We start from the raw sequence: 25,754 nt of genomic DNA, 5'->3' as shown, positions 1-25,754 counted from the left end.
TGGCCATTATAGTCTTTAGTATTAAAAAAGCATAATTTGTGGCTGAGTCAGTGTGTTTGTAAGCTTCAAGAGTACCTTGCTGTTTGCAGCTTCTGCTTTCATTTGGTTGTGACCAAACTGTGTGCAACTTTCCTTACTTATATGGGGTTTTTTTTAAGTGAAGTCTGAGATAACTGTTCAAGCTTCTGTGTGGACTGCATCTCCCATACAAAGTGGAGATAATGTGACAGAGTGTAACAGGATGAAAGTAGTGTTGATAGTAATAAACGAATATTCAGAAAGTTTTTATTACTATTGACAAATATGCTGCATTATATTACCATGATAGTATCTTCCTTTCTCGCTGTTTGAGCTGCTGACAAAATGGTACATTAGGATTACTCATTTTTATGAAATTTATTATGAAGGAATCATTTACAATTAAAACAGTTATTTATTGTAAGAGATGGAAAGATTATTAAGACAGAGCATTATAGCAGATACTTAACATACATAATTGTATCCAGAAGCAGTAGATTACATAAAATTCCAGAAGCAGTAGATTACATAAAATTTTTTGTTAGTGACAACAGTTGCTGGTTATTTGATTTTATTTGTTTTAATGTGAAATATGTAATATAGTTGTGTTTGAAGCAATTCTTAATAATACAAAACCAGTCTGTTTTGCATCTCAAGCTTCTAGTCAAATCACATCTGAAGAGCAATTTCTGCAGTTTTTTGCATATATTACTAGAAAAGTGTTGATTATTTCTAATTATCCATTTCAGTTGAATCATCTTTTCCTCAAATATGATTCCAATTCATAGTTGTACGTATTACACCAAGATTTTGATTACTCCTGATAATTTTTTAATTAACTTTTCTTTTTTATGACTTTTCTTTATTGATTTTATAAATGTAATTTATCACTAGTTAATTCTAGGTTTAGTGTTCAGAAATTCAATAAAGGCTTCAATAAAGGTATTCTCATAACTCTGAAAATTTTCAGGTTTATATTTCAATAAATGCCATATTTTGGATTGGTTTAGTTTTATATGACTAACTCCATCATCTTTTTTTTTTTTATATTTACTCTTATCTCCCTCTGCTTCATTGACTAGGAGACTTGTACTTTTAGTGTTTGAGACAGGTTTGATTTATATATTTTTAAAGAGGAAATAGGAGACATTGAAACATTGAATTTGTACTGAAGGTTTACATATACTAAGGATGCAGTAAGTCTCTACCTAGGTTATTAGTTAAAGGCTGCCTTGTCAAGAGGTTTGCTGCCAGTGAAGAAAATAATAAAAGCAACTGCACTGTTACGAGCATTTAATGGGAATGGAGAGGAACAAAAAATATAGGCCAGATGGTAAAATATTTATAGCAGAATTTATAGAAGTGTAAAGATGTTCTGAGAGCATTACACAACAACAGACAGAAAAACAACAGGTGCTGCATTTCTCAGGTCTGGATTCTCTCAGTAAAAAAGCAAAATTAAAAGAAATTGCCTACTGAAAGTTAGGCAGTGTGTATATGCAAAATGCAGTAGAGACATGTATTACTGTGTCTTATGTTGTGGTGATAGAATTGATGGAAATAGATGACTTCTTCCCAGGTTGATGTTCTGATATTTGGATGTTAACTTTTGCTTTAAATTGAAACAAAAATGGTGTATTGAACATTCTTCTAGGATGCAGTTCTGAATACTTTCAATTAACAAAGCTGACTTTGAACTTTACAATATCATGCTCAGCTTGCCAATCTACAGTGATATATTTGCTATCAACGTTAAGGGACAATAGCTTAATGGTTTTCCCTTTACAGTTTTAGGAGTAGCTGATTCAGATGGATTAGATTGGCTGGTTCCCTGCCTTGTCATTGTTCTCTCATGACTCTATCTGAACAGCTGTTACCTAGGTGTCTGTGCAGTGCAGAATGCTCCAGATTTAGCATTCTGATATTAAAGCACAAGAATTCATAAAAGTAATGTTTTAAATCTATGCATTCTGTAATTTTAATTCAAATTTCCACCTTATTCTGAAGAATTAGCATTTTTCTGCTACTTTTTTTGGCTTCTCCTCTTCAACTGTCATGAATATCAAAACAAAAATAACACTGCAGCCTAATATTATCTGCTAAGGAACTGATCCTTAATTGGCTCCCTTAGCTCTCATCATGTTGCAGCATGATTTCACTTTGTTCAGAATTTATCAGATACATCTTTCAAGAGCTTTTACCGAAGTGATAAGTGCTTGGTAAAAATTGGAAATTTGCTGGTACTACTATACAATATGTTTTGTTTGTCTCTCATGTAAAAGGAAAATTTGAAGCTCTTACAGATCCAGCTGTTGTATTGTGTCCCTTTTTAATCACTGTCTGAGTTAGATGGTATTGATGAAGTAATGGCTGATATAGAGTACTAGTGCTTTGTAAAGATACACCATCCAAACAGAGTGCCACACAAAATGTAAGATCGAAGTATCAGACTTGTACAGGTCATAGAAGCTGTCCATTGAAATAAGATCTAATTTCCAAGGAAGCTTAAGGAGAGCTGAAGGATTTTTGTTCTCAGATAGTTCACATACTCTTGTGGCTTACAGAAAGCTGTATTTCTACATGGGTACCTGAGTTGTAAGGATTGCGGAAGTTTTCTTTCTATGCACCAATTCAACACTTTACTTTGAATCATACAATCATAGAATATCCAGAGTTGGAAGGGGGGGTTACCCATCAGGATCACTGAAGTCCAACTCCTGGCCCTGCATAGGATCATCTTGAAAGTCACACCATGTCATGTGCCTGAGAGCATTGTCCAAATGCTTGTTGAACTCTGTCAGGCTTGCTGTGGTGACCACTGCCCAGGGGAGCCTGTTCCAGTGCCCAACCACCCTCTGGGTGAAGAACCTTCTCCTAATATCCAACCTAGAACTCCCCTGACACAACGTCAGGCCATTCCTTCGGGCCCTGTACCTGTCACAGAGAAGAGATCAGTGCCTGCTCATCCTCTTCCCCTCACAAGGAAGTTGTAGCCTACAACTCCCCTCAGTCTCCTCCAGGCTAAATAGACCAAGTGATCTCAGCCTCACAGGTCTCCCCTCAAGGCCTTTCACCATCTTTGTAGCCCTCCTTTGGACACTCTCTAATGGTTTTATATCCGTCCTATATTGTGGTACCCAAACCAGAAAATACCTATTTCTTGTAGTGAAATTTTTGTTTTCCTGCAAAATACAGTGCATTTTAACACTAAATCTGCAAACTGTGCTACTTTAAATGGAAATAATTTTGGTTGCCAATGAGAAGGATTATGTCAAGTTTGGGAAAACAATATGCCTTATACATGGAAAAACAATTTTTAAAAAGCAGCACTGGAAAAGGGAAAATATCTCTACCTGCATTTCATTTGGTTTCATTGTGAGCTGTTGAAACTTAGTCCCAATGAAGGCTAGGTGCTCTGTTAAAATGAGGCATTGACAAGTTATGAGTTTTTCAATAAACATAAGGCTTAACTGTTATGAAAAATAATCTGTTTCAAGGGGATTCAGTTCCTGTTCATTAAATTCTTGGAATTCTAAGCATGTTTTGTGAGAATGGCTGTTCTGTTTAAATTATGAAATATTACCTTGTAAGCAGAAGTTTGGGCAACTTCCCTTATATTACCAGTAACCATTTGGTCAGCACTCTGATTATAAAATATTTGTTGCAGAAGATAATTACTCATAAAAAATATTTTTAGAAGTGTTGCATAAAAAAGAACAACTCAGGTCATTGTCTCTACAGACATTGTCACTCTGAGGAATTACCTTATTACAAAGAAAATGATTTTTTTCCTAATCTAAGTTTAATTTAAAAGGGAGAGACTTAGTGGTCTATATTTCTTCTATGGATGTAAGATAGTATTTATATACACAGTAAGTTACAAAAAACTGTAGTATGTATTATATAAGATTTAAAGCTGTAGTTGATATACTTTAAAATAAAATAATCATAATTCATTAATTTTTCTCTTTAAGGTGCAAGATACATTTTCACATGGAAGAAATCTGAAAAGACACAATGATAAAACATCAATAAATTGTATGCCTTTAATTTGTCAAAATTAAAAGTTTAGATTGCTCTGTTTCTAATAGCTTGTGTTTAACTGTATCTCCTTTATCATAGGCAAGGCTGTCTGCAAAACAGAAAGCTGAGTAAAATGGATAGCCTTTCTGACAAAAGCTCAAGGAAAAAAAAGGTTAATTTTATTACAAATGGTAGGAAATTTAATTATCATTTACATATGAAAAAGAGTCCTTCTGTTATGCTTTCAAAGACTTGGGTAATTTTAAATTCCAGACATTAATATATGAGAAGGCTGCAGCACATGCTAGTGCACCGATTTGTAGGTATTTCCATCAATCTGCTTTGCTTTTTCTAAACAACTTAGAATCATAGAAAGGTTTGGGTTAGATGGGACCTTAAAGATCATCTAATTCCAACCTGGTAGCAGGGACACCTTCCACCAGACCAGGTTGCTCAAAGCCCCATCCAGCCTGGCCTTGAACACTTCCAGGGGTAAGGCATCCACAGCTTCTCTGAGCAACCTGTTCCAGTGCCTCATCACCCTCACAGTGAAGAATTTCTTCTGAACATTCAATCTAAACCTACTTTCTTTCAGTTTTAAATCATTCCCCCTTGTCCTATCACTACTTCCCCTTGTAAAAAAGTCCATTTCCATCTTTCTTGTATCCTCCCTTCATGTACTGGTAGGCTGCAATTAGGTCACCCCAAAGCCTTTTCTTCTTCAGGCTGAACAATCCCAATTCTCCCTGTAGCACTGCAGGGCGGGTCTCGCCAGCATGGAATAGAGGGGCAGAACCCCTCCCTTGACCTCCTGCCCATGCTGCTTTTGGTGCAGCCTAGGATACAATGGCTTTCAGAGCTGCAAACGCACATCAACAGCTCATGTCCAGCCCCTCACCCACTAGCACCCCCAAGTCCTTCTCACCAGGGCTGCTCTCAATCCCTTCGTCCCTCAGCCTGTATTGATACTGGGTTTTGTGCTGAGCCAGAAGCACCTAGCGCTTGGTCTTGTTAAACCTCATGAGATTCCTATGGGCCCACTTCTGGAGCTTATCCAGATCCCTCTGAATGCCATTCTGTCCTTCAAGTGTGTCAGCTGGACCACTCAGCTTGGTGTCATCTGCAGTCTTGGTGAGGATGCACTCAATGCCTTTGTCTATGTCATTAATGAAAATATTAAATAACACTGGTCCTAATACAGACCCCTGAGGGCCACCACTTGTCACTGATGTCCATCAGGACTCTGAACCCTTGACCACTGCCCTTCACTTGACCATCCAAACAATTTCTTATCTATCTAATAGTCTGCTCGTCAAATCCATCTCTCTACAGTTTAGAGAAGGATATTGTGGGGGACCACGTCAAAGGCCTTACAGAAGTCCATATAAATCACATCTGTAGCCCTTCCCTTGTCCACTGCGATAGTCACTCCATTATAAAAGGCCACGAGGTTCGTCAGGCATGACTTGCCCTTGGTTACACTAACTTGCTCTCCTGACCACCACCATATTGACAGAAGTGTTGTGTCTACTAACAATAAGCAGTCTATCCAAAATACTTTTTTAAATTTATAATTGTGATTTCATAGTCATACATACATGCATATAAATAAATTGCTTAGAGTAGTAAGACAGCTTTGTAACTAAAAAGTAGATGTGCTCGTGGTTCTGTTTTGAACTGTAGATGGTTGATGGAAACTTGCTTAGTGTAACAGCTTGCAAAATATTTCATCTCTTTGTTTTGAGATTTTAAGGGGTCAATGTCAATGGTAACATGCTTTATTTCTCAAATAGCATTGGCTGATATGTGTTAAAAAAATAAGCCCATTTTACAATAGAAACACATTGCCAATCCACAAGCAAGCATCATCCCTAATAAGCAATCTTTGGGGCATTTCTTTGGAACAAGGCAGAAATGTAGCTGCATGTTGACCTACCTCTCTCTCTTTGAAGAAGATTCCATATAACTGAATTTGAAATTACAACATGGTTTCATATTGTATTCCTGTACAAATATTAAAAAAAAAATAAAAATTAAAATTTCAGAGCTGTTAAAGTTTCAGAGCTGTCATCTCAAATTTAGCTTGTGAAGAAAAAGCTTCATAAGAGTAATTTTTCAGTAAATCCTTCTTTTTCTGTTGTGTATGTGTAGTTTTACTCTTGGGAATTCACAGTCAAATAAAGTAATCAGTGCACTCAGCAACTCTGTAAACAGACTTGACTGTATTTTAAAACTGGAGTAAATAGGCATTTGGGTTTGGGGTTTTGTTTGTGCTATTGTTTGGTTTTTTTCTTAGTAGAAGAAGTAGTTTGATTTTTTTTCTTTTTGGAGTGGTCTTTTGACTCTAAACGTACATCAAGGTACATAATTGAAGAAATAAGAAACCAAACCTTGAATCAAAGTAGAAGAGTTCTTAAGAGTGATAGGAAGCTTAGATCCCTATTTTAGGTATGTAAGTGATGCTTAAAGGCAGGAAGGGTAAATACGCTGCTGCTCTATGTGTTTTCCAGTGTATTCATCTGAGTGCTATAAATAGCAACTTAATTAAAATGTGTGCCCTTACATGGAGATGAATGTGTAAAAGCACATTCGCAGGCAATGATGTTTTTATGTTGTTAAATCCTCATAGTCACTCTGAACTAAGAGACTTGTGATGCAATGTTCTCTACATCAGAGCTTGATTTTGAGTATGTCCATCAGATTTGTACTGTTGTACAGTGTTGTATATGCTTTTCCTTATATATACAATGCATTTTCTTATAGGTTCCCTATAATAACCATTTTCAGTGTTATTTCTAATGAGCCCATGAGCCCATGGGCTCATTAGAAATAGAGGGCCCATACGATAAATTAATCAATTGAAATTACCTACATATCAGCGAAATTCAATAAATAGTTTAGAAGTAAACCAAATATTGTTCATTATTCAGATATGCAGATTGCAAAGCTAGGAAAAAGATTTATGCTGTCCTGTGTTTATGTGTTTTATTATCACTCTGAGAAAGTGAAAAGTTATGATTTTAATATATCCACAGCAAAATCCATCAAATGAAAAATACAGGAAGATATTTCTAGAATAATAAAACTAAAACCGCTTATTAACTGCAAATTTGATAAACATACGTGTAACCAAAGATACCACAATACCATAGAAATGAAAACTTCTTAATGACCTTATTAAAGGTTGAAGGGAGTTGTTATTTCTTCCTGTTCTCCAGTTTTGAGGCCACATCTGAAATACTTGCCCAGTTTTTGGCTCTTCAGTCAAAAAAAAGCATTGCCCAGGTTTCTCAGAGAGGTTTGTGGAACTTCTGCTTCAGAGATACACAGAATTGGAGTAGACAGTGCCAAGAGCAACCTAAACTGATTTTGAATTTGGCCATACTTTGAGTTGGACTGGATGCCAAAATGTTTAACTTTATCAATAAATTATTTCTATAATGAAATGCTTAAAAAACTGAAGCATTGAAGCTTCTTAAACAAAGACATTTAAAAATATAACAAAAGTGTGCTGTTTAACAAAATGTGCAGTAGTTTTGCCTTAAATTGCACCTAAATGTATGTTTCTCTGGGTTACTTCTTGAGATCAAGTTTGAATGATGCTTCATACTACGCTAATACTCTTTGGCATTCTCTTAGCCCTCAGATATGACAGGACATGTGAAAGAGACCTACAGCCTTGATGATGAGCTGTTCTTTTGGGACTGACCAACAAAACAAAATCCTATTCTGGTTAAATAAAGGTTTAGTGAGCTTCAAATAGCTGATGTGCAGCACTCAAAGGTCTCTCACTCGTGACTAGGCTTCACGAATGAAGATTTGAGAAGGGCTCTACCCACACTTGCTACAAGCGCGCTGATGGCTAAAAAGGCCAATGCGAGATAGACAAGTCGGGTTGCAAGCACTCAAGGTACCTTCACACTTACTGCCTTAACTTTACTATGTAGGAACAAACAACAATCCATACCAGCTTACTGCACCAGTCGAAAAAACCATTATATTCTGTGTCTACACAAAGTTGTGCTTTCTTGAACAAACCATTTGATAGTCTGAGCAGTAATCTCATGTTGCAGTGTTCTGTTTAATGACGTGTAAGTAGCTTTAGCATGAGCCAGCGTGGTGTCCCAGGATAACATGGCCATGCCATCATTTGTTTCCTTTGTTTAAAGTGGGTTGCATCAGCCACTGTTTACATTCTGTTATCTATAGAAAAAAAAATTAGATTTCTTTCTCTGCCTTTTAATTGTGGTATCTTTTGGGTAATTTGGGGTATGTACCCCACAGAGTTTAACAATTTCTAATTAGATTGCTTTAGTATGTTTGAAAATTGCATAGGTATCTGAGAGTTAGATTAAACCTTAATAGTTACTAATAGAATTCTGTGACACGGGTATGGCTTAGAGACTTTCTCTGTTTTGACTGCCTTAAGAGAGAGTGTTAAAAAAAAAATAAATTACTAGTAAACAGTAAAAAAAAAAGTAGAAGAGAGAGACTGGTGACTTCTGTTCAAGGGTTCACTGTTTCAGAAGAGGAACAAGGACTGTGAGGACATGCTTAATGGAAAATCTGTATCTCATGGGATGTTACCAGAGAAAATGAGCCATAGCAAAGTAAGCAGTTCTTTGTTGGTTCTCTTTATTGTAACATAGCCTTCAAGCTGGTACTATAAAACAAATTACTGTGGTGCATCCCATTATTACTACTGGCTAATAAATGGAGTATTCTGTACCCCTGCCTAGTCACACCAGCACCATCACAATATAGATTTTAGCATTCCAGCTCCAGAGCTCTGGAAAGGATTTGTCTGATGTAGCCCTGACTTTGTTCAAGGATTACGGTAGAGAGTCTAATATGCTATCTGCAAAAGAATATTGTGTGTCGCTGTTTTCCCTCCCCTGCAACTTATCAGTGGAAGTTCCACCAAGGATAATTCCAGCTCTTATGCTTCCTTACCCAGTAAGGTAACTGAAAATGCAATCTAGTGCTTGGTAACAGATGTGTTTAGTTGTGGAGAAAGAAAAGACTAGAAGGCGTGAAGCATAAGACTATTGGATTCTAACTGGATTCTGTGTTTAGTGATCATACAGGAAATATCTGAAAGTTAATCTGAAATATAATTTTGGCATGCATCAATCATGAACTTGTCAGTATGTTGTTATGGTTCTTATGCATCATCATCATTATGATATCTGAATTAAATGTAGGAAACAGCAGTTTATGGAAAGTTAAGTTTCTGTTTTGATAAAAAATAAAGTGATACAGTAACCAGAATGCAATCACATTTGTTTACACTTCTCTCAGCTAAGTCTTATTGCATATTTGCTTCTAGCACATTGTTAGCTCTCATGCTGATACTGATGAGCTCAGAACATTCATGTCTAACTCTGTGTATTGTGTTACTGTTCAGACTTCCTGAACAAACTGGGGAGTTCTTAGGTGTTTCAAACTGAAATAAAGAAATAATAGTATTTTATTTAAAGCAGTAGCCAGCAATCTTGGTTTACATGAAAGAAAAAAGAAAAGAAAAAAAGAAAAGGGAAGAGAAAAATTTTAAACCAGACATAAACTCCAAATTAAATTACTATGTTATTTATCATTTGATTATTTATTATTGCTAGACATCATATAACTGAAATACTGCAATATTCACAAATTCATTTAATAAAGGATAGCTACATCAGAAGTAATGGCTCAAGGATTTCACATACAAAAAAAAAAAAATTACCAGAAGGGAGCAAATTGTTGTATACCAGTTGTTCCTTAGAACCTACCACTTTACTGCCTCTGGGCTCTATGCCTGAAAAAAATTCCTCTATTTCATTGCCTTGAACTGTAATACAATCACTCCTGCTGGCATTAACTACTGAATGCCAACACTTAAGAGTGCACCTATGGAACAGCTGCTTCACTGTGAGGAAAATTGGACTGTAGCTTAACTGCTCGTTTGACCTTTGCTCAGTCTAAACTGGTTAACTGCATATTTAGTCCGCTATCAGTGGTACCATCGTTTGCTCTCAGAATTATCCAAAGTCCTACACTTTTTCCCCCCAGTAGTGTTGAATCCCTCTAAAACTAGTGGAAAAACAGAATTGTACTGCATGGTTTCTGGCTATGCATATTCATGTAGCACTGAATACAATTTTCCATCTAGGCACAGAAATGAAATTACTTCTGTAGTGATTTATATGTTAGTTTTTTGTCGTTTTCTTTTTTTTTTTTTTGTAATATAAGTTCTCTTCTGGGACCACAGCAACAGAACAATATGATAGAAGAAAATACATTTGAAATGAACTAAAACTGATGAAGGAAGAGTATTTGATTCGTTTTAGAGGAGTTCTGTGATCCTGAAGTTGTATAAATGATAATGTGAAAATCTGGCAGCTTCCTTATTCCTTCCACTGTTCAACGAGGAGCTCAGTTTGCTTTGGGATTAGAGATGATAAGGAAGGCTTCTCTTTGAAAATGGAATAGATGTTTCTTGGATATTAAGATATATGAAAAAATACTATTTGAACCACCTGAGGCCACATAAGGGAAAAAAAAATAAAATCTTTTTATTAAAGCAAATAGAACCCCATATTAATTGAAGTTTTGAAATATCCTGCTAGGAATTGCTTTTCAAGCATTTTGGGTATTGCTTCTAAGTTTTTGTATTACATTTATAATCATAATTTGCTAACTTAATCTATCAGAGTTGAAACTTAAATTTCTATTTTAATTGTAATAAAGATTCAGGAAATAATGAAACGCTGAAATTAAATTTTGAAAGAAACAGCTGCAAAGAAGAGTGTATGATAGATTTTTAATTTTATTTTGTAATAAAAATATTTTCAGGGTTAGGGTATTTGGGCTTGTAGACCACGTTGTTAATATAATAGAAATTATTGATATAAAAATAATTTGTTTTTTAAAATAAGTTATACATTTTTTAAGCTTTACTATGCCTTTTATAGCTGCTGTATCTAAACAAAAAGGTATCATTAATTAATACATGAAAAGTGGCCTTTAGTGAATTTAGATCTTGATTATTAGCTGCTTTGGAGAAGAAAACCTGAACTGCAGCAAACCTCTTAAAGACCACATTATGAGAGTTAGGAGTGAGGAAGCAGCTGGGAAAGCATGGATACTGGCCTGAACCACAAAGACATGGGCAGCTAATATTCCTGGAGCTGATAGTAGTCTTCTTACTGCAATGCAGCTAAGAAGTGACTAGTGCATGCATTATTGTGGCCTACCTGGCAGGAAAGGCAAAGTTCTCTACTGAGTTGGTCATGGAAGAAAGCCCTTCAGAATGAAATGTTACATGGCAATCCAAGGTGAATACAAAGTCAAACAACTTTGCATCACTTTGACGAATGCAGTCAATATATGTTTTTATAGGAGTTGGGATGAGAGTGTAATTATCTGTTACAGGATTTCTCCTTTTCAGGAAACATCAGTCTACAGCTTAGCTTAAAATTCCTTTCCTTTAATACCTGATCTCTTCCAAGCCTTGTGGCAGTGGATGTACTAGTGACAAGTGATCCATTTAATAAACTGATCTTGTCTTTTGAGACTGTAGCTCTTCAGTAACATGCTGCCATGTGGTCATATAAAACTAAAATAAGCATAAGGACATTTTTTACAATTTTGTTGTCACATTTTATTATTATTTTATTGCATCTAAATCTTAAATTATTTATTAATTGGCTAGGAATGAGCTACATCTTCAGCTTTATGTAGAGCAGTACAAGCCATTATGAACTTTGCTTTTGTGACCTAATGAAAGTTTTTGTTATTGTGTATATCCTAGTGCTAATTATATGAGTTCAGAATTAATATTACCCATACTGGTCTTTTAATTGGGTGGAATATAAACATCTGTGTTCCTAATGGTGTTTCTCTTTAGCAGTTACATTAAAAGTTTATTTGATGGCAGCAGTAGAATGATTATATTAAATATAAGTTGAAATGAATGCCTACTTCTATTGCATTAAACAATTTACAAAATCTCTCCTAACCAGAATGCAGTTACTGCTATATGATAAAAGAAATCATTGCATAAAGTCATTAGAAGAATCATGCAGACAAAAGTCGCTAACTGTGTACATTAATCTAATGAAAATGGAAAGCAAAAATCTCCTAACTGATTCATAATCATTTGGGTTGAGGGCTCGTAATCAGTGATGTGGCAGATAAAAAGATCACTGATTAAAGGTTTGAACGTGGTGGAAACATTATGGAGATGTGTGTGACACGCTGACAATAAAAAATAAAATTCACTGAGTGACATTTACTTGCATTTTAGATGATTTTGTCACTTCCAAAATGCCTCTATGGAATTATTAATCAGTCATTAGTTTAAACAACACAATAAAATACTTTTTAAGTGTGATACGGATGCTTGGCAGATGCATTGTGTAATGAGAGTGTAACTTCCAAGACACTTCAGTGACTGGAGCAATTTTATCATCTGCAAGTAGTTGGTATTTAGAAAGGAGTGGGACCTGTCTTTATTTAGTGATAGCATGAGGAATCTTGATCTCTGATGAGTTTCTGTCTTCGTATTTGTAGAATCACAGAATGGTTTGGGTTGGAAGGGATCTTTAAAGATCATCTATTTCCAACCCACCTGCCACAGGCAGGGACACCTTCCACTTGACCGGTTGCTCAAAGCCATGTCCATCCTGGCACTGAACACTTAATCTTTCTGTGCAGAAGCTTGCAACTGCTTATAGAGTAGGTTGCAGTACCATGGTCAGGACTGTGACTATATCACATAAAGAAATTGTGCCAAAGAGCTACATTATAAAAGTTTCAAAAGAGGATTTTGAGTGTGGACTGTTACATCACCACTCAGGTACCTAAATAACTTTTCTGAAGATAAAAATTCTTTAGTCTGCAATTATTAGTATTTTGAGGATCAAACTCAGATTGCATTACTTAGGACACATGGTTTATCATGATTTTAAGGTGCAATGTGTGTCTCTTTTCTCAAGTTGGCACATAATGTGTTGCATTAATGGGAAATTCCAAGCTTGCTGCTCCAGTAACAGGCTTCATAGTTGCAAGTTAGAAAGGGTAGAAGAAGGTTGACATGTTTTTCAAAGGATAATTGAGTTATTCCCCTGCCCTTATTAGTTTCATTTATAACCAAATAGAGCCAGTTTTTATCTTATAATAAATTCTATGAATGCATATCTCAAACTAATACACCAAAAATGGCAGCATCAACCTAATATTAGGAAATATTTTTTTTTAAGGAAAGGTAAGTACTTATAGAAACTCTTACTGCAGATTGAAAATCAAGTGTTTCTCGAATATAATATGCCATTTATACAAAAGAATGATCTTAAAGAATACTTGAAAGAAATGCACTTATTTACCTGAACTTATTACAGTAAAAACAGTAATGGCAGCCATTTTGATGGAAAACTTAAACTCCCCTGTAAGTAAAGGTGAAATAGGGTTTCAGCAATGATAGGAGATTGATAAATTTACACTGTGCAAAGTGAGCTGCACTGTATAAAGAATGAAATAGAAGTTTACATGGAATGCATGAGTCATGTTACAGATAGACTGCTGGTATTCTGTATACTTCTAAATGATGTTCATTTCCTTTTTTCCAGTTTTAAATGATTGAAATTAATAATAATCTTTGAGGTTACAGTATATTTACACAAACATTTTCACTAATCATAAGAATTGACAAACCCACATTAACTCAAAATTTTGAAAAATCAAGCAATAACTTCAGGATTCCTTTTTTTTTTTTTTTTTTTTTTTTTTTTTTTTTTTTTTTTTTTTTTTTTTTTTTTTTTTTTTTTTTTTTTTTTTTTTTTTTTTTTTTAAATTAATTTCTCTTTTAGAATTGGGTAGAAAAAGCAGAGAAGCAGAAACTTTTGTCAGACACCCTTGACCTTTCAGAGCTGTTTCATCCTGACACGTTTCTCAATGCCTTACGCCAGGAGACTGCAAGGTGAGGGAAAAATAATCTGCCTATTTGTGCTAATGCGCCATTGCTCCCTATGTGTGAAGATAATTATTTAATTTTCAGGGGACAGATACAGCTAGTTATGTCAATCGCTATAATTAGTCATCTTATTTGTATTTCTTGCCTTGAAGTAAAATAACTGTTACTTGTTTAAATGCTGATTGATATTTTTTTAGATTAAAATAAAGATGTATTTTTCTTCAAAGTAAGAGTTGTATGATGTAGTGCACATTGAAAATACATTGGGTTTTGTGCTTCATTTCCTGTTACGTATCTAAGATTTACTGTATATGTGTTTCCTTTGCAGAGTAATGAGCTGTTCAGTGGACAGCCTTAAATTTACAGCTTCATGGAAAGGGCGAATACAGGAAGGCAAACTCCAAGTTAAGGTATTTTACTGAGATGTTTTCCTAGATTTTTTTGGATGTTTTATTAGCATAGTCCAAGTCATCTGTCCATAAACCTTCTGGAAAACTAAGGCTGGTCAATAGTATACAGCTACAAAAATGATTGACAAACCACAAAAATCACAAAAAAATGGCAGTATCTTTTTTATTCTCCCTAGTCATAGTGCTCATTTAAAAATTAGGGTTATTCTTGCTCTATTTTCTTCAACTGCCTCTTAGATAAAAATTGAATCTGCGATTCCATTAGTTAAAATCTAACTCTTGTCCAGAATGACTTGTGTCTTATAGCAAGGGGAAATACATGTGTAAATCAGTCAAAGGGAATACTTTAGCATTTGTTGAGGCACTGAAAAGAGACCTCTAAGGAAGTAATCCAAAGTACACTATGATATGGCTAGTTTTTAATATGGTAAAGACCCAAAAATTTTTTAATTAATTAACAATCTTAGGCCTACAGCCAGCAACCATGAAGTGACCTGATTGCTTAGACGGCAAAGTCTGGTTTAACTTAGCTTCTTAACATTTCAGGTAGAACTACCACTTTGGCTGAATCTAGATCTCTGTGCACCTTTTTTATACTCATTTTCTAGATAATTGACAAACAAGTTTTCTACACTGTGTGTTCCAATAGGTATGTTGGTCCCATGATATCCTGCGGAGCTCCAAGTTCTGTGTTCAGCATAGAGCAAAGCACTTAAAACTGCATCCTCACAGAAACACATGTGACTAACACAGGGCACTCCCCACGTGCATTTTTTCCTCATGCAGCTAAAGCAAACAGATTGGTCGACTAGGAGAGAGAAAGCAAGTAGTAGGGTACCTTCTCTAGTCTGATAATGCAGGCAGGCACAAAGCTGTGGGAGATATTTGGGATCTGGGCTGGCTGCTGACACTGTCTGAAATTACTAATACGGAACATGGTAAGAATTCATATTTCTAAAATCTAAATAGATTGTAAGGCCAGTCAAGACAACCATAATCATCCAAACTGACCTTTATACAATACAGTCTTTAGAGCTTTGTTGAATTAATTCCTGTGGAACTAGAGAATATTATTTTGAGAATTGTTCAATCTTAGTATTTAAGTAATAGTAATGGTTGCCTACTTTGTTTAATGAGAAACAGATAGGAGTCTAGAACTTGGAGATAAATAAACCAAGGGACTTTTAGGGCAGTTCATTTCATTGGAATAAACCTGGTGTATGACAAACCTTGGAGCCTGCAAATCACATGTTCTGAGATTGCTGATTCATCTAAGACTTCTAAGTTCATAACAGTAAGCCAAAACTGAGTTTCACATCTCAGACCACTCATTCTAGTAGGCTAACTATCAGCTGCAGATTCTAGGAACCTGAGCTTCTTCAAAACCATCCTAACATCTTTGAAAAATGTCAGACGTCATTGTCAAATACCTCAACTCTATGCATGAATAATCTTACCTCAATATTTTCATACATTAAAAGGAATCAGAAGATTTTACAGTTGCTAGATTGAAATAGCTGCTTGGAAAATAAAGAATTAGAGGAAAGAGTTTTATAACAATTCTCCAGTTCTTATTAAACTTCTAACTGAAGCTTCTGCCATGTGCAAATTTATGTGGTAATTTTTGGTAATACTAGTTAAAGTACACTGTTAGGAGTCCATGTCATATGCAGGCAAAAAGGTTAATGTCTATTCTCTATTGCTATATAAGAATGAGTCTTATGTTCCAAGAGGAACCAAAAATAAAAAGAGAATTTTGTTTAAGAGCAAATTCTCTGCCACAGGAATAGTACAAGCAGTTAGGTGAGTGGTTATTTTTAGCAAAACATAAAAATCCTGTCAAGTTTCCTCACTTGATTTGAATATTATCTTTACCTCTGCAAGAGCAATATTACTTTAATCTCTATTAATAAGTATTCGCTAGTATTTTTACTGCTCCTTTGAATCTTTGATGAACAGAAAGGCTTTGAAACCCTTTACAATGCTGAATATTTGGATTCCTCACCCATAGAATCCCTCCTTGTGCTCAAGGAAAACTGAGGAAAAGCTTTCACATTAGTAAAGCTAAATACCATATGCACTGTAACTAGGGCATAAAAATGTCATTGATTCAGAAAAATCATTCTCTAAAATGTGTCTTGTTTGATAAGGATCCTCTGGATTGCACATTAGGCTTGGTTCATCTCAGCAGTATGAATTTTAAAACTGATAAAGTAAACATAGTATCTGCAGTTTCAAGAATTCAGGCTAACCTTGTGGAATGGGGAGCTATTCTGGGTGGGGACTCAAAAAAAAATCAGTCAGCAGGATAGATAAGTCCTTATATACACATGCTGTGGTGAGATAGCTGAGACCTTGTTTTATCCCACCTAAATCAGAAATTGTAGTTTACCAGACTCCCCTGCAGGAACCAGGCCACAGTATAAGGCTATTCTGAGGTTTATCAGTCTCGTTTTATGCTCATGGTGCTATTTCACTTTACATAAATAATTCCACCGAGAGACTTGATTCTGTACTCACATAATCGGAGGACTCTGTTTCTGGATATGGGAGAGTTGTCCTCAAGTCCCTGAACCAACTAATTTATAATTAGTGTTATAGAATGTCTTTGTTGAAGAATTGGAACACGTAGGAATGCAGATGAATTTAAACCTGATATTCACACATACTTTGTATAACTGTCTTATTCACACTGTCAGCAAGTGAGTCAAGATCTTCAAGATTTTTTTCTATGCCTTTAGTTTTAAAAGTTTTTGATGGCTTAGAATTAGATCTGATAAGGAAAAGAGTAAATTTCCTTATGATCTGTATGATGAAAATGCTTTCTCAGTCTTCCTGTAATTTAAAAAAAATGCATCATGCTTCAGCTATTGTAGACATTTGAAAAAAAATGCAAATAATATACCCTGTGATCATCTGTACGTCAGAAGCATGCAGCGATAGAACTGTCAGTGTACAAAATACAAAGTAGGCAGAGGAACACTCAATCAGGCCAAGAACATACCTTAGTATGTGAAAATTATCAAATCAGATGGTAAATTACCAGTGTTAATTCAGGTGATAGTTTAGGTGTATGATGTAGAGTAGATCTCTTCTAGTAGGATGTGATGTATATTTGATTGAGAATCAATCTGTTGAAAATGACACCTTCTTTAATATCCCTTCAGATTGCTTTAACAAAAGGTACTGAAAATGTATTGCTATGGCACATCTATCACATATTGAAATGCAAATACATCTCTTCTGTTTGCTTCGAGCACTTGTTGTGCTGTTGTACAAAAGCAGGTAGTCATTCCTTCTGGCATTCCATTCGCTGTTATTGTAGAAAAGATGGAAAGGAAGAAACATGGCAAGAGACTTATTTGGTAGTAAGTACTATGAGCTTGGGTAGAACTTAATATAAATAGTGAAAAATAAAAATTTATTGCACGTCTCAAATACATAATATCAGTATTAATATCAAAACTATATACTCTTAGCAATTGACAGATATATTATTGTAGGGCATCCTAAGAGGTATTTTTTTACAGTATACCCTCATCCTGAAATTCCAATAAATTAACAATGGAGGCCTGTAGAGTTAATGAAGTGAAAATATGCCTTTCAGAAGTCTGCTGTAGTTTGCATTGTTTCATGGGAAATTATGGCATTAATTAATAAGGGAAAATTAATTGCAGAAAGTTTGAAATTTTGGAATTAGACATACTTTGGACCATGGTATCAGCACATTTTCTACAAATGTATTTAAAAAAAACATAGTCTGTAATGTTTAAAAATAACTGTTGTGAACTTAAACTAGTACCAACAGTTGTAAAATGCCAAATCCTTTTTTAAGAATTAAAATTTTAAAAAGTATGGTCAAGTCTAGCCGTTACTCTCAGCTGTGTTGCAAAGATACTATGATTATATTACAGATGCTGTGAAATCCATGTCCTTCATAGTAATTGTAATTTCTCTACACTGTTTATCATAGAAATGAACAAATGGCTATGAACTACTCAGCCAAACGATATCTGAAAGTACATCTGAAAGTACACATTCTGTTGTTTCTGGTTTTTTCCTTAATTTCTTTTAATATTGCATCAAAGTAAAAATTTTGGTCTTAATCGTAAAAGGAGTTTATAACATTGATTGAAGTTTTCCAGGAGATCAAATGATATTATTTTATGTAACTATAATGTCAAAGGAACTGCCAGTATCAAAAGAAGAAAAGTGGAGTAGAAAGAGATTTTTCGATAGGTGACCCACTTCTATAAAAATTTCTTTTAGAGACATTCAGGATGGGTAGACCTTTAGACACTCCAACAGTAAATTTTAAAACCTCTTCATCAGGCCAATCTTCCCTGAACAACTTTGCCAAACTCATTTGTTTATCAAATTAAACTCGATAACAAAATTCCCTGCAGAATGCAGGAAGGGCAGAATGAAGAACACAGGAGATGAATCTTTCTAATATTAGTGTGATAGGGATAAGTAAGAGCTTTGTAAGCATTCAATCGTAAGTGTAGTGAGATAAAGTATAATCTAGGACCTGTGCATATAATAAAGTGAGGTCTTAAGTATCAGTGTTAACAACAGAGACCTGTAGGAAAGAGTCTGTGAGAAAGCCTCAGAATAATCATTAGTAAGAATTTCTTCCTTTTGTGCCATTTATGGTACTTTTAATCTTAATCTTTTTTCTTGAAAGACAGAAGTGGCACTGGAATGTATATAGGCTATTGTTAGGGATTACTGACACCCAAAATTCTTTTTCTCTGCATAAAGCCGGCTTTTTCCAAAATCTTTCTGGAGAGATTTGGAGTCTGAAAAGAAACAGTGGAAAGTATCAAATGTTAACTCTGTATCTTAAAAGCAACATACCTGAAAAGATCACAATAAACTTGGGAGAAGTGAGAATAGTGTCATATTTTCATAATGAAGAGCAGACTTTAAGTTTTTGAAAAGGGATTGAAGGAGAAAAAGAGTTTTTGCAGTTGCAGTTAGTAAGTCTGAAAAATGTAATTCGTTTCACTGAGGGCTTCTTATAGTAATTTGTGGAAGTTAAAGTTAGACAAAAAGTCATACTACTCTGAACTTTCCATTTGGGGTTATTTTGTTTCATGTTATCCACAGTTTTGGAGGCTTTACTGTAAGTCCTAGTCTGTATGGAGCACAGATTTCTCCTAAGTATGTTATTGACTTCTCTGGTCACTGTCCAAGGAGAAACACAGCTTTGTTATATATATATATTTAAAAGCCATGTTCCATAAACATTTTTTTCATATTAGAATATGTACATCTGCTTCTCACACATTGTAAGGATGAGTCCCCAGATCAGAGTTAGACAAAAATATAAGTTTAAAGGAGAAAATTCTTGAAGAGTGCAATGCCTCTCTACAATCAAAAGAATAATTCGATATTAAAAATACAAAATGTAATCTTAGCTAGTACACAGTTAGTAGGCAATTGACAAAAAACCCCTAACACCTAGGAGGAAAACATTGCTTTTCAAGCAGGATAGTAACCCCCATTGTGTTACTGTTTAATTCCAACTTTCCTTTTCAAATGATTTTAGAATATTAAAATTACCTACAAAGATTATTTCCATTATATCTTCTATGATACTGATCTTCATTGTAACATCATACTTTAATCCATTTTAAAAAGCTAGTACTCTTCTTAAAATTTCTTGCAAGGGAAAATGTATTTAGGAAATGGTATTTCTCTCCATTTTGGTTATGTGGTCACTCATTCAGTTTACAACAGCATTCTATTTCCTAATTCCAGCACTGCTTTGTTAATCTTGTATTTGGTGAAAGCTGACCTCAGTATTACAAATTTGGTTCAGGGCTTTAGTGAGATAGTATAATAGACAGATGATTTTCAGATTGTAGTTTCTGTTAGAGATCTCTTGCAGCTTGAGAGTTACATGAAAGTTACATGAAGCTACATGAAAGTTAATACTGGGTTAAGTTTTATTGCTGTTAAAATTGAAGTTCTCACTTCAGCAGGTAAACTGACAAACATTATTATTATTTACACTGGCAAACTACTATTATTTGTACTGGGAAAATAAAATGATCAACAAATTTGAAAATTTTAGTTAGAGGAAATACAGAGTAGATATCACTGTCACTAATCTGGGGAAGACTTCAGTGAAGAAAAAAGGGAATGTTTTGTTCAGAGGCTGAAATTACTAACTAATCAAAAGAAAAAGTGCTTGAAATATGTTACATATGCATCCTTACAGAAGCATCTGTGATTCTTATTTAATTTTTTTTCCAAACAACAGTTTATCAGTTTATCTAAGAAATCTTGAGTTTTGTTAAATAAATTTTTCTCTTGTGTTATTTCACTATGCTTTGTTTGCCTCTGCTGAAGCTGTGTAGCTGCACATTCCATTCTTTGAAAGCTGTGGTCAGACTTCCAAGCAGGAAGTCACCCTTATTTCAGTGATTGTTCTTCTCTTCTTTTAGGCATTGTAATGATTGTGTACTTGGCTGTTGCTATCATAATTCCATTAATCTAATGCCAGGCAACTGCAGTTTTATAATTGATGACATTTACAGGTATTTTTCTCCTGCATTTCAAAGAATATGAATCCAAATCAGAGGAAGTTCACGCCAAAGTGTGGTCCAGATCTTGCTTTTAAATCATGTTTCCTAGTCTCACACAGAACATTCCAATAATTAATTTCCTGTTGTTTAAAAATTTGGTCACAGTAAAAAAGGTTTATCATTTATTAAAGCACAGTGTAATCATTATTGACATTTCAAATCTCTTCTATATGTTTGAATATTTTATAATTCCATGGCAGATCAGTGGCTTACAACTGGAAGGCTGCCGTTTTGATGGAAATCGACTTTCAGAAAATCTGCATGATTCTCCCAGTGTGTCATCTGTTCTCCCTTGTTACATGGCCTGGATTCCACAGGTACTAAATTATTAAAAGCCCTAAACTTTCAAGACCCATAATTTGATTTCTTTTCTGTGTAGTAGCTTTTCAGTATGATGTTGCTGACCTGTTTTCCCCTTCATTTCAAAATAAAAATCCCAGTCTTTACTAGGAAAAGCAGTTACTTATTTTATTTTAAACAGGAACTTATTATAATTTTGTCAATATTCTTTAACTTCTATTGCTTAGATGAAAGCAAGGGCCTTATTTCAGTCATACCTTTTCTCCTTGTCTTTTAAAATCATTAGCATATTTTCAAAAGTTTATTTAGTAAATGTGTACATGTATTTGGGTTTTCATTCCTAGAATATATTTTCTTTGCATTTTAAACAATAAATTAAAATGCAACAGCACTAAAAAGATAAAGAATATGATGTGAGCTGTAAGCAAAGGAAGCCTTTCCCCTACTTACACTAATTTAAAAAATTGTCAATGCTTGCAGGTTTTAAGATGAAAGTGAAGTAATCCAAACAGTAAAAGTTGTTACAGCTTCTGCCCTCCAATTATCGTAGCAATCTCTGATAAATAACACAAAAAGTTACATAGAAAATATTTAAGGATGTGTCTTGTAACTAAAAAAGAACTTATTGTAGAATTCATCTCACCTAAATTTAGGTGTCTAAAAGTTAATTGCTGGTATGACTTAGTCACCTTAGCTCCTTTGGTCTCAGTAAAAGCTAGGCATCTCAGGAAGCCCTGAAGGTAACTGGGATAAATCTCTGTCTAGGTGTGACTCCACAGACATCCTAGACCCCTAACTCTGGGACAGACAGGTGAGGAGAATCCCACATACACTTCTAAAAGAAAATATATTAAGACTTTCACACCAAAAATCAAGTGAAAAATAAAAAGTGAGAAGTAGGATGAATGCAGGTTTTTTCCCACATCCTGTAGACATTAACTCATTAAGCAAATGAATTTATTAACTGTAGTCTATATTATTTGACAATCCCCATAATTTAGCAGTTATCTCTTGAGAAAGCTAATTTTGGTTAGAAGACTGTCAAAAAAAGAAGTTCACTGGGCTAAAGAAGTTGAAATTTCAGTTAGAATTGAGTTTATTACTTATCACAAATTATGGCAGTGATTAGATTTGTCATATACTGTGATAGATATTGTGCAAGGAGTTCCTTTGCCAACACACTACTGTATCACAACTTTTCTCTCTTTGCTATATCCTGCAGTGGAAGTATACCATTATATTACAGTATAGCAGCACTGTACTAAGATTTAGAGGTTGAACACAACAGTAAAGCTTGCCACCATCTGCACTACTGCTCCCAACTTGGATGGGAAAGAAAATACTGAAAATTTAAAACAAACAAACAAACACAAAAAAAACAAGACAGAAAACCAAAACACAAAACCTGTTGCAAAGTTCACCAGTGAAAGATTTTTCAGTTCTTCAGTAGTTTAGAGAGTTTGTTTTGTTTAGATAAATAAACAGATTTGTAATTTACTTGAGAGGCGGTACAAGGGATAAATACAGAATTGGCAGATACTTTAATATATTGGCTCAGAGGTGGATGTAGAAGGGTGGTAATGTGCATGGTTTTCCATGGTAACGCCAAATGGAAAAACACTGGAAATTAGGATTGTAAGTAGCCCTCCCATTGTTCTGAAAAACATTCATCTTGTGTTAGAAATAAAACAGATTCCTAAGTATTTTTCTGAATAACTCTGTATTTAATAAACTTCAAAGATAAGATCCAAAAGTTGTGAGATCAGCAGAAAGCTTTATCTATAAAATATAAAAGTGAGATAGTGCAATAATCAATGAATAAAACTTCTTCCAATGTACTTCATATTTGAAATGCGTAGCAACTAAAGTCGTTGTGCTGGAAAAAAGAATAGTTCTTATAAAACACATGCCAGAACCTGTCAACTGCGCAGATTTTAAATACAAAGTGTCTCTAAGAAAAGCTTTTCTGAACTGTTCTACTCTTGACATGTTTTGCTATGAGCTTCACTGTAAAAATTGACCATAATCAAACACTGTGCTCAGAAACCAGGGCAGAATTGGACATTATGCATTTCCCCTTATTTCATTACCTCTCCTTAGGAGAAGGGTGCATAAAGTTGAACATATTATCTTAGGATTCATAGGTTTTGAATTTGTTTTCTTTTCCCCATAAAATCTCTTTTTAAATCTAGTGAACAAAAATGTATTTATTTATAAATGCAATGCTTTGAGGTAATTTTCAACTAAACTAAAATAAATGTGAACTCTCTAAAAAAAGGGAAAAAGTAGCCTACATGATTTCTGATTTCTCTGAGAGAACCCCCTCAAAATGCTGCAGTGCTCCAAATGGAATATTTTGAGCTACTAACATGATGCTTATTCTCATTAAACTGTGAAGGTCCTTTCCAGTTTTAATTCACTGATAGATCCCAAGCTGTGAAGGGTGTCACTAAAGGGGATGGAACTGTGTTTGAGACAGTCTGACAAAAGAGGATTTTTGGACTGTACTTAAGCCAAGGACATAAGGATTTGTGGTTCAAAAAGACTTTCACAGAATGGCTTTACCCTCAAATAATGTGATTCCTTAAAACATCAGTGGGATTGAGAAAGGCTCAAGAACAGATATTTTGACCCTAGAAGGTGTGAAAAGAGGTCTTTGAAGGCAAACTGGCTGACTTTTGGGTCCCAGCTTTGGCAAAACTTAAATTCTCTGATTAACGTTTTAATCTTACACTGGCAAGTGCTTTGTCTGCTTCCCTTGGTTCAGTGTTAACCAAGGGATAAATAGGGTAAGTATAATCCTTCTGAGAACAGCTGAATTCTCTTTACAAACTTCTGATTATTAAGTTACCCTATAAAAATATTACAGCACATGGACCTTCCTTAAAGATTTAAACGCTAGTGTCCAAAAGACAGGGGAAGTTGATTTTCAAAAGGGACAACAAAATGCTTCAGTAATGGCAAGGCATGTGCTTGAAACAGTTATTGTTTGCACATTTCCTTTTTCCTGTTTTTAGTTATTTTCCAATATTGGAGCATCAGTAACTCACATTTGATGTGATTTGCGTTAAAATGATGCTCATTTTTATTTTAAGATCCTTTCTGACAAGTGTGCTGCTTTGTTACTTGGTTCTTGAAAATCTTCTGACACTTTCCTATTGACAGGAAGGGACATTTTGAGTGTGATGGAAAATGTGCTTAATATATATCAGTTCAATCAAACCCTGAATTATTTGCTAAATAAATACATCATTGGTTGAAACCTAAATTGCGTGCTACAGGAGTCTAGAGTCTAGACTGAGTCTTTGAGCACAATTCTAAGATCGCACATATGGACAACTCCCGATGCAAAGCTCTAGGAGGAAACTGCATCCGGGGTGCACACACTTTGTAGTACAGGCAGTGAAGAGGAGCTCTTTGTGTTCTCAGAACAGAGCATTTCTTGTTCTTCAGGATGCAGACTGAGAGGTAAAGCCATGGCTTCAACCAAGGTCCTTCCCTCAGTAGTGTTACAGTATAATTTTAACTGCGTGAATAGCAGTACTGCTAATGGTGTGTGAAGTACATGTATAGGAGAATAAAAGTTATAAATTAATTCAAATGGAAGTTCAAAGCACTCAGTTCAAATCTGTATGCCTAAAGTTAGCTTGATAATTTCTTATTTAAAGGCATTTAAAACAATTGGCCTGTTTTCCATAAGTGCTAGAGAACCCAAACTGTGATTGGGATCAGTAGTAGTAGGAAAGGCATTAAAAAAAAATTTAAAAAGCGAAAAAGCAAACTTGCCTCTTTTTTTCTATTTTTTTTTTCTCTAATGTAACTATTTTCATGTTCTTACATGTCTAGAAGTGCTAAAAGTATTTGGAAAGGACTAGGGAATTTAGACTTTTTGTTTGTTTGTTTGAAGTTGTGGTCTAACTAAACTGTGGTTAATAGTTCTGTGTTCCTCTTAATATCCTGCATTAAGTGGAGGTCCTGTGAGACTATAATGTAAGGTATAGTAGTTCTCTCTGTATCAGAGAGAACAGTTTTTATAATTGGATTCCATGATGTTAGAAATCATTGTTTAAATCCATAAAGTATCCTGAAAAGTGTGGGCTAAGATTTTTTTGACTGTATCTCCTGAAATATCCCTCTTGCGAATATCTCAGACACAGGTCACAACACGGGCTGTGTCACAGGAGGAGCACAGGATTGTGCTGCGGGGATGGAGGAGGCAGTAGGGCTTGCCAAGGGCACCAGCACTGCCCATACCGGCACTTCAGCCTGCCAGGATAGCAGCTCCCTGCAGTACAGCACCAGTGCTCCTGAGGGGCCTTCTCCCTCCAAAAAACTGTTCAGCACTTCCCTTGCCCTGGTTTGCAGACACTTTTGACATGTAGTTTTAAAGGGTGATTTTAGCTGAACAAAGATTTTGATATGTAGCTCACAGGATCACCCTGTTAGATGCTTTTT

At 34.9% G+C, this 25,754-nt stretch overlaps 1 protein-coding gene across 2 annotated transcripts in view; it reads left to right on the top strand.

Annotated features, from left to right (window-relative positions):
• Window positions 1–25,754, top strand: part of DYNC2H1 (dynein cytoplasmic 2 heavy chain 1) — a 159,298-nt gene that overhangs the window by 131,836 nt on the left and 1,708 nt on the right. For both annotated transcript variants that reach the window (XM_027902215.1, XM_027902216.1), the window contains exons 86-88: window positions 13,890–13,999; window positions 14,322–14,403; window positions 21,200–21,316. In XM_027902215.1, coding sequence (XP_027758016.1) covers window positions 13,890–13,999; window positions 14,322–14,403; window positions 21,200–21,316 — 309 coding nt within the window. The remainder of the gene's footprint in view (window positions 1–13,889; window positions 14,000–14,321; window positions 14,404–21,199; window positions 21,317–25,754) is intronic.

Source organism: Empidonax traillii, unplaced genomic scaffold (genome assembly GCF_003031625.1).
Source record: "Empidonax traillii isolate 1590-97213 ecotype Southwest subspecies unplaced genomic scaffold, ASM303162v1 scaffold853:size531304, whole genome shotgun sequence".
NCBI classification, from domain to species: domain Eukaryota; kingdom Metazoa; phylum Chordata; class Aves; order Passeriformes; family Tyrannidae; genus Empidonax; species Empidonax traillii.
This window is presented reverse-complemented; position numbering and strand designations above follow the sequence as displayed.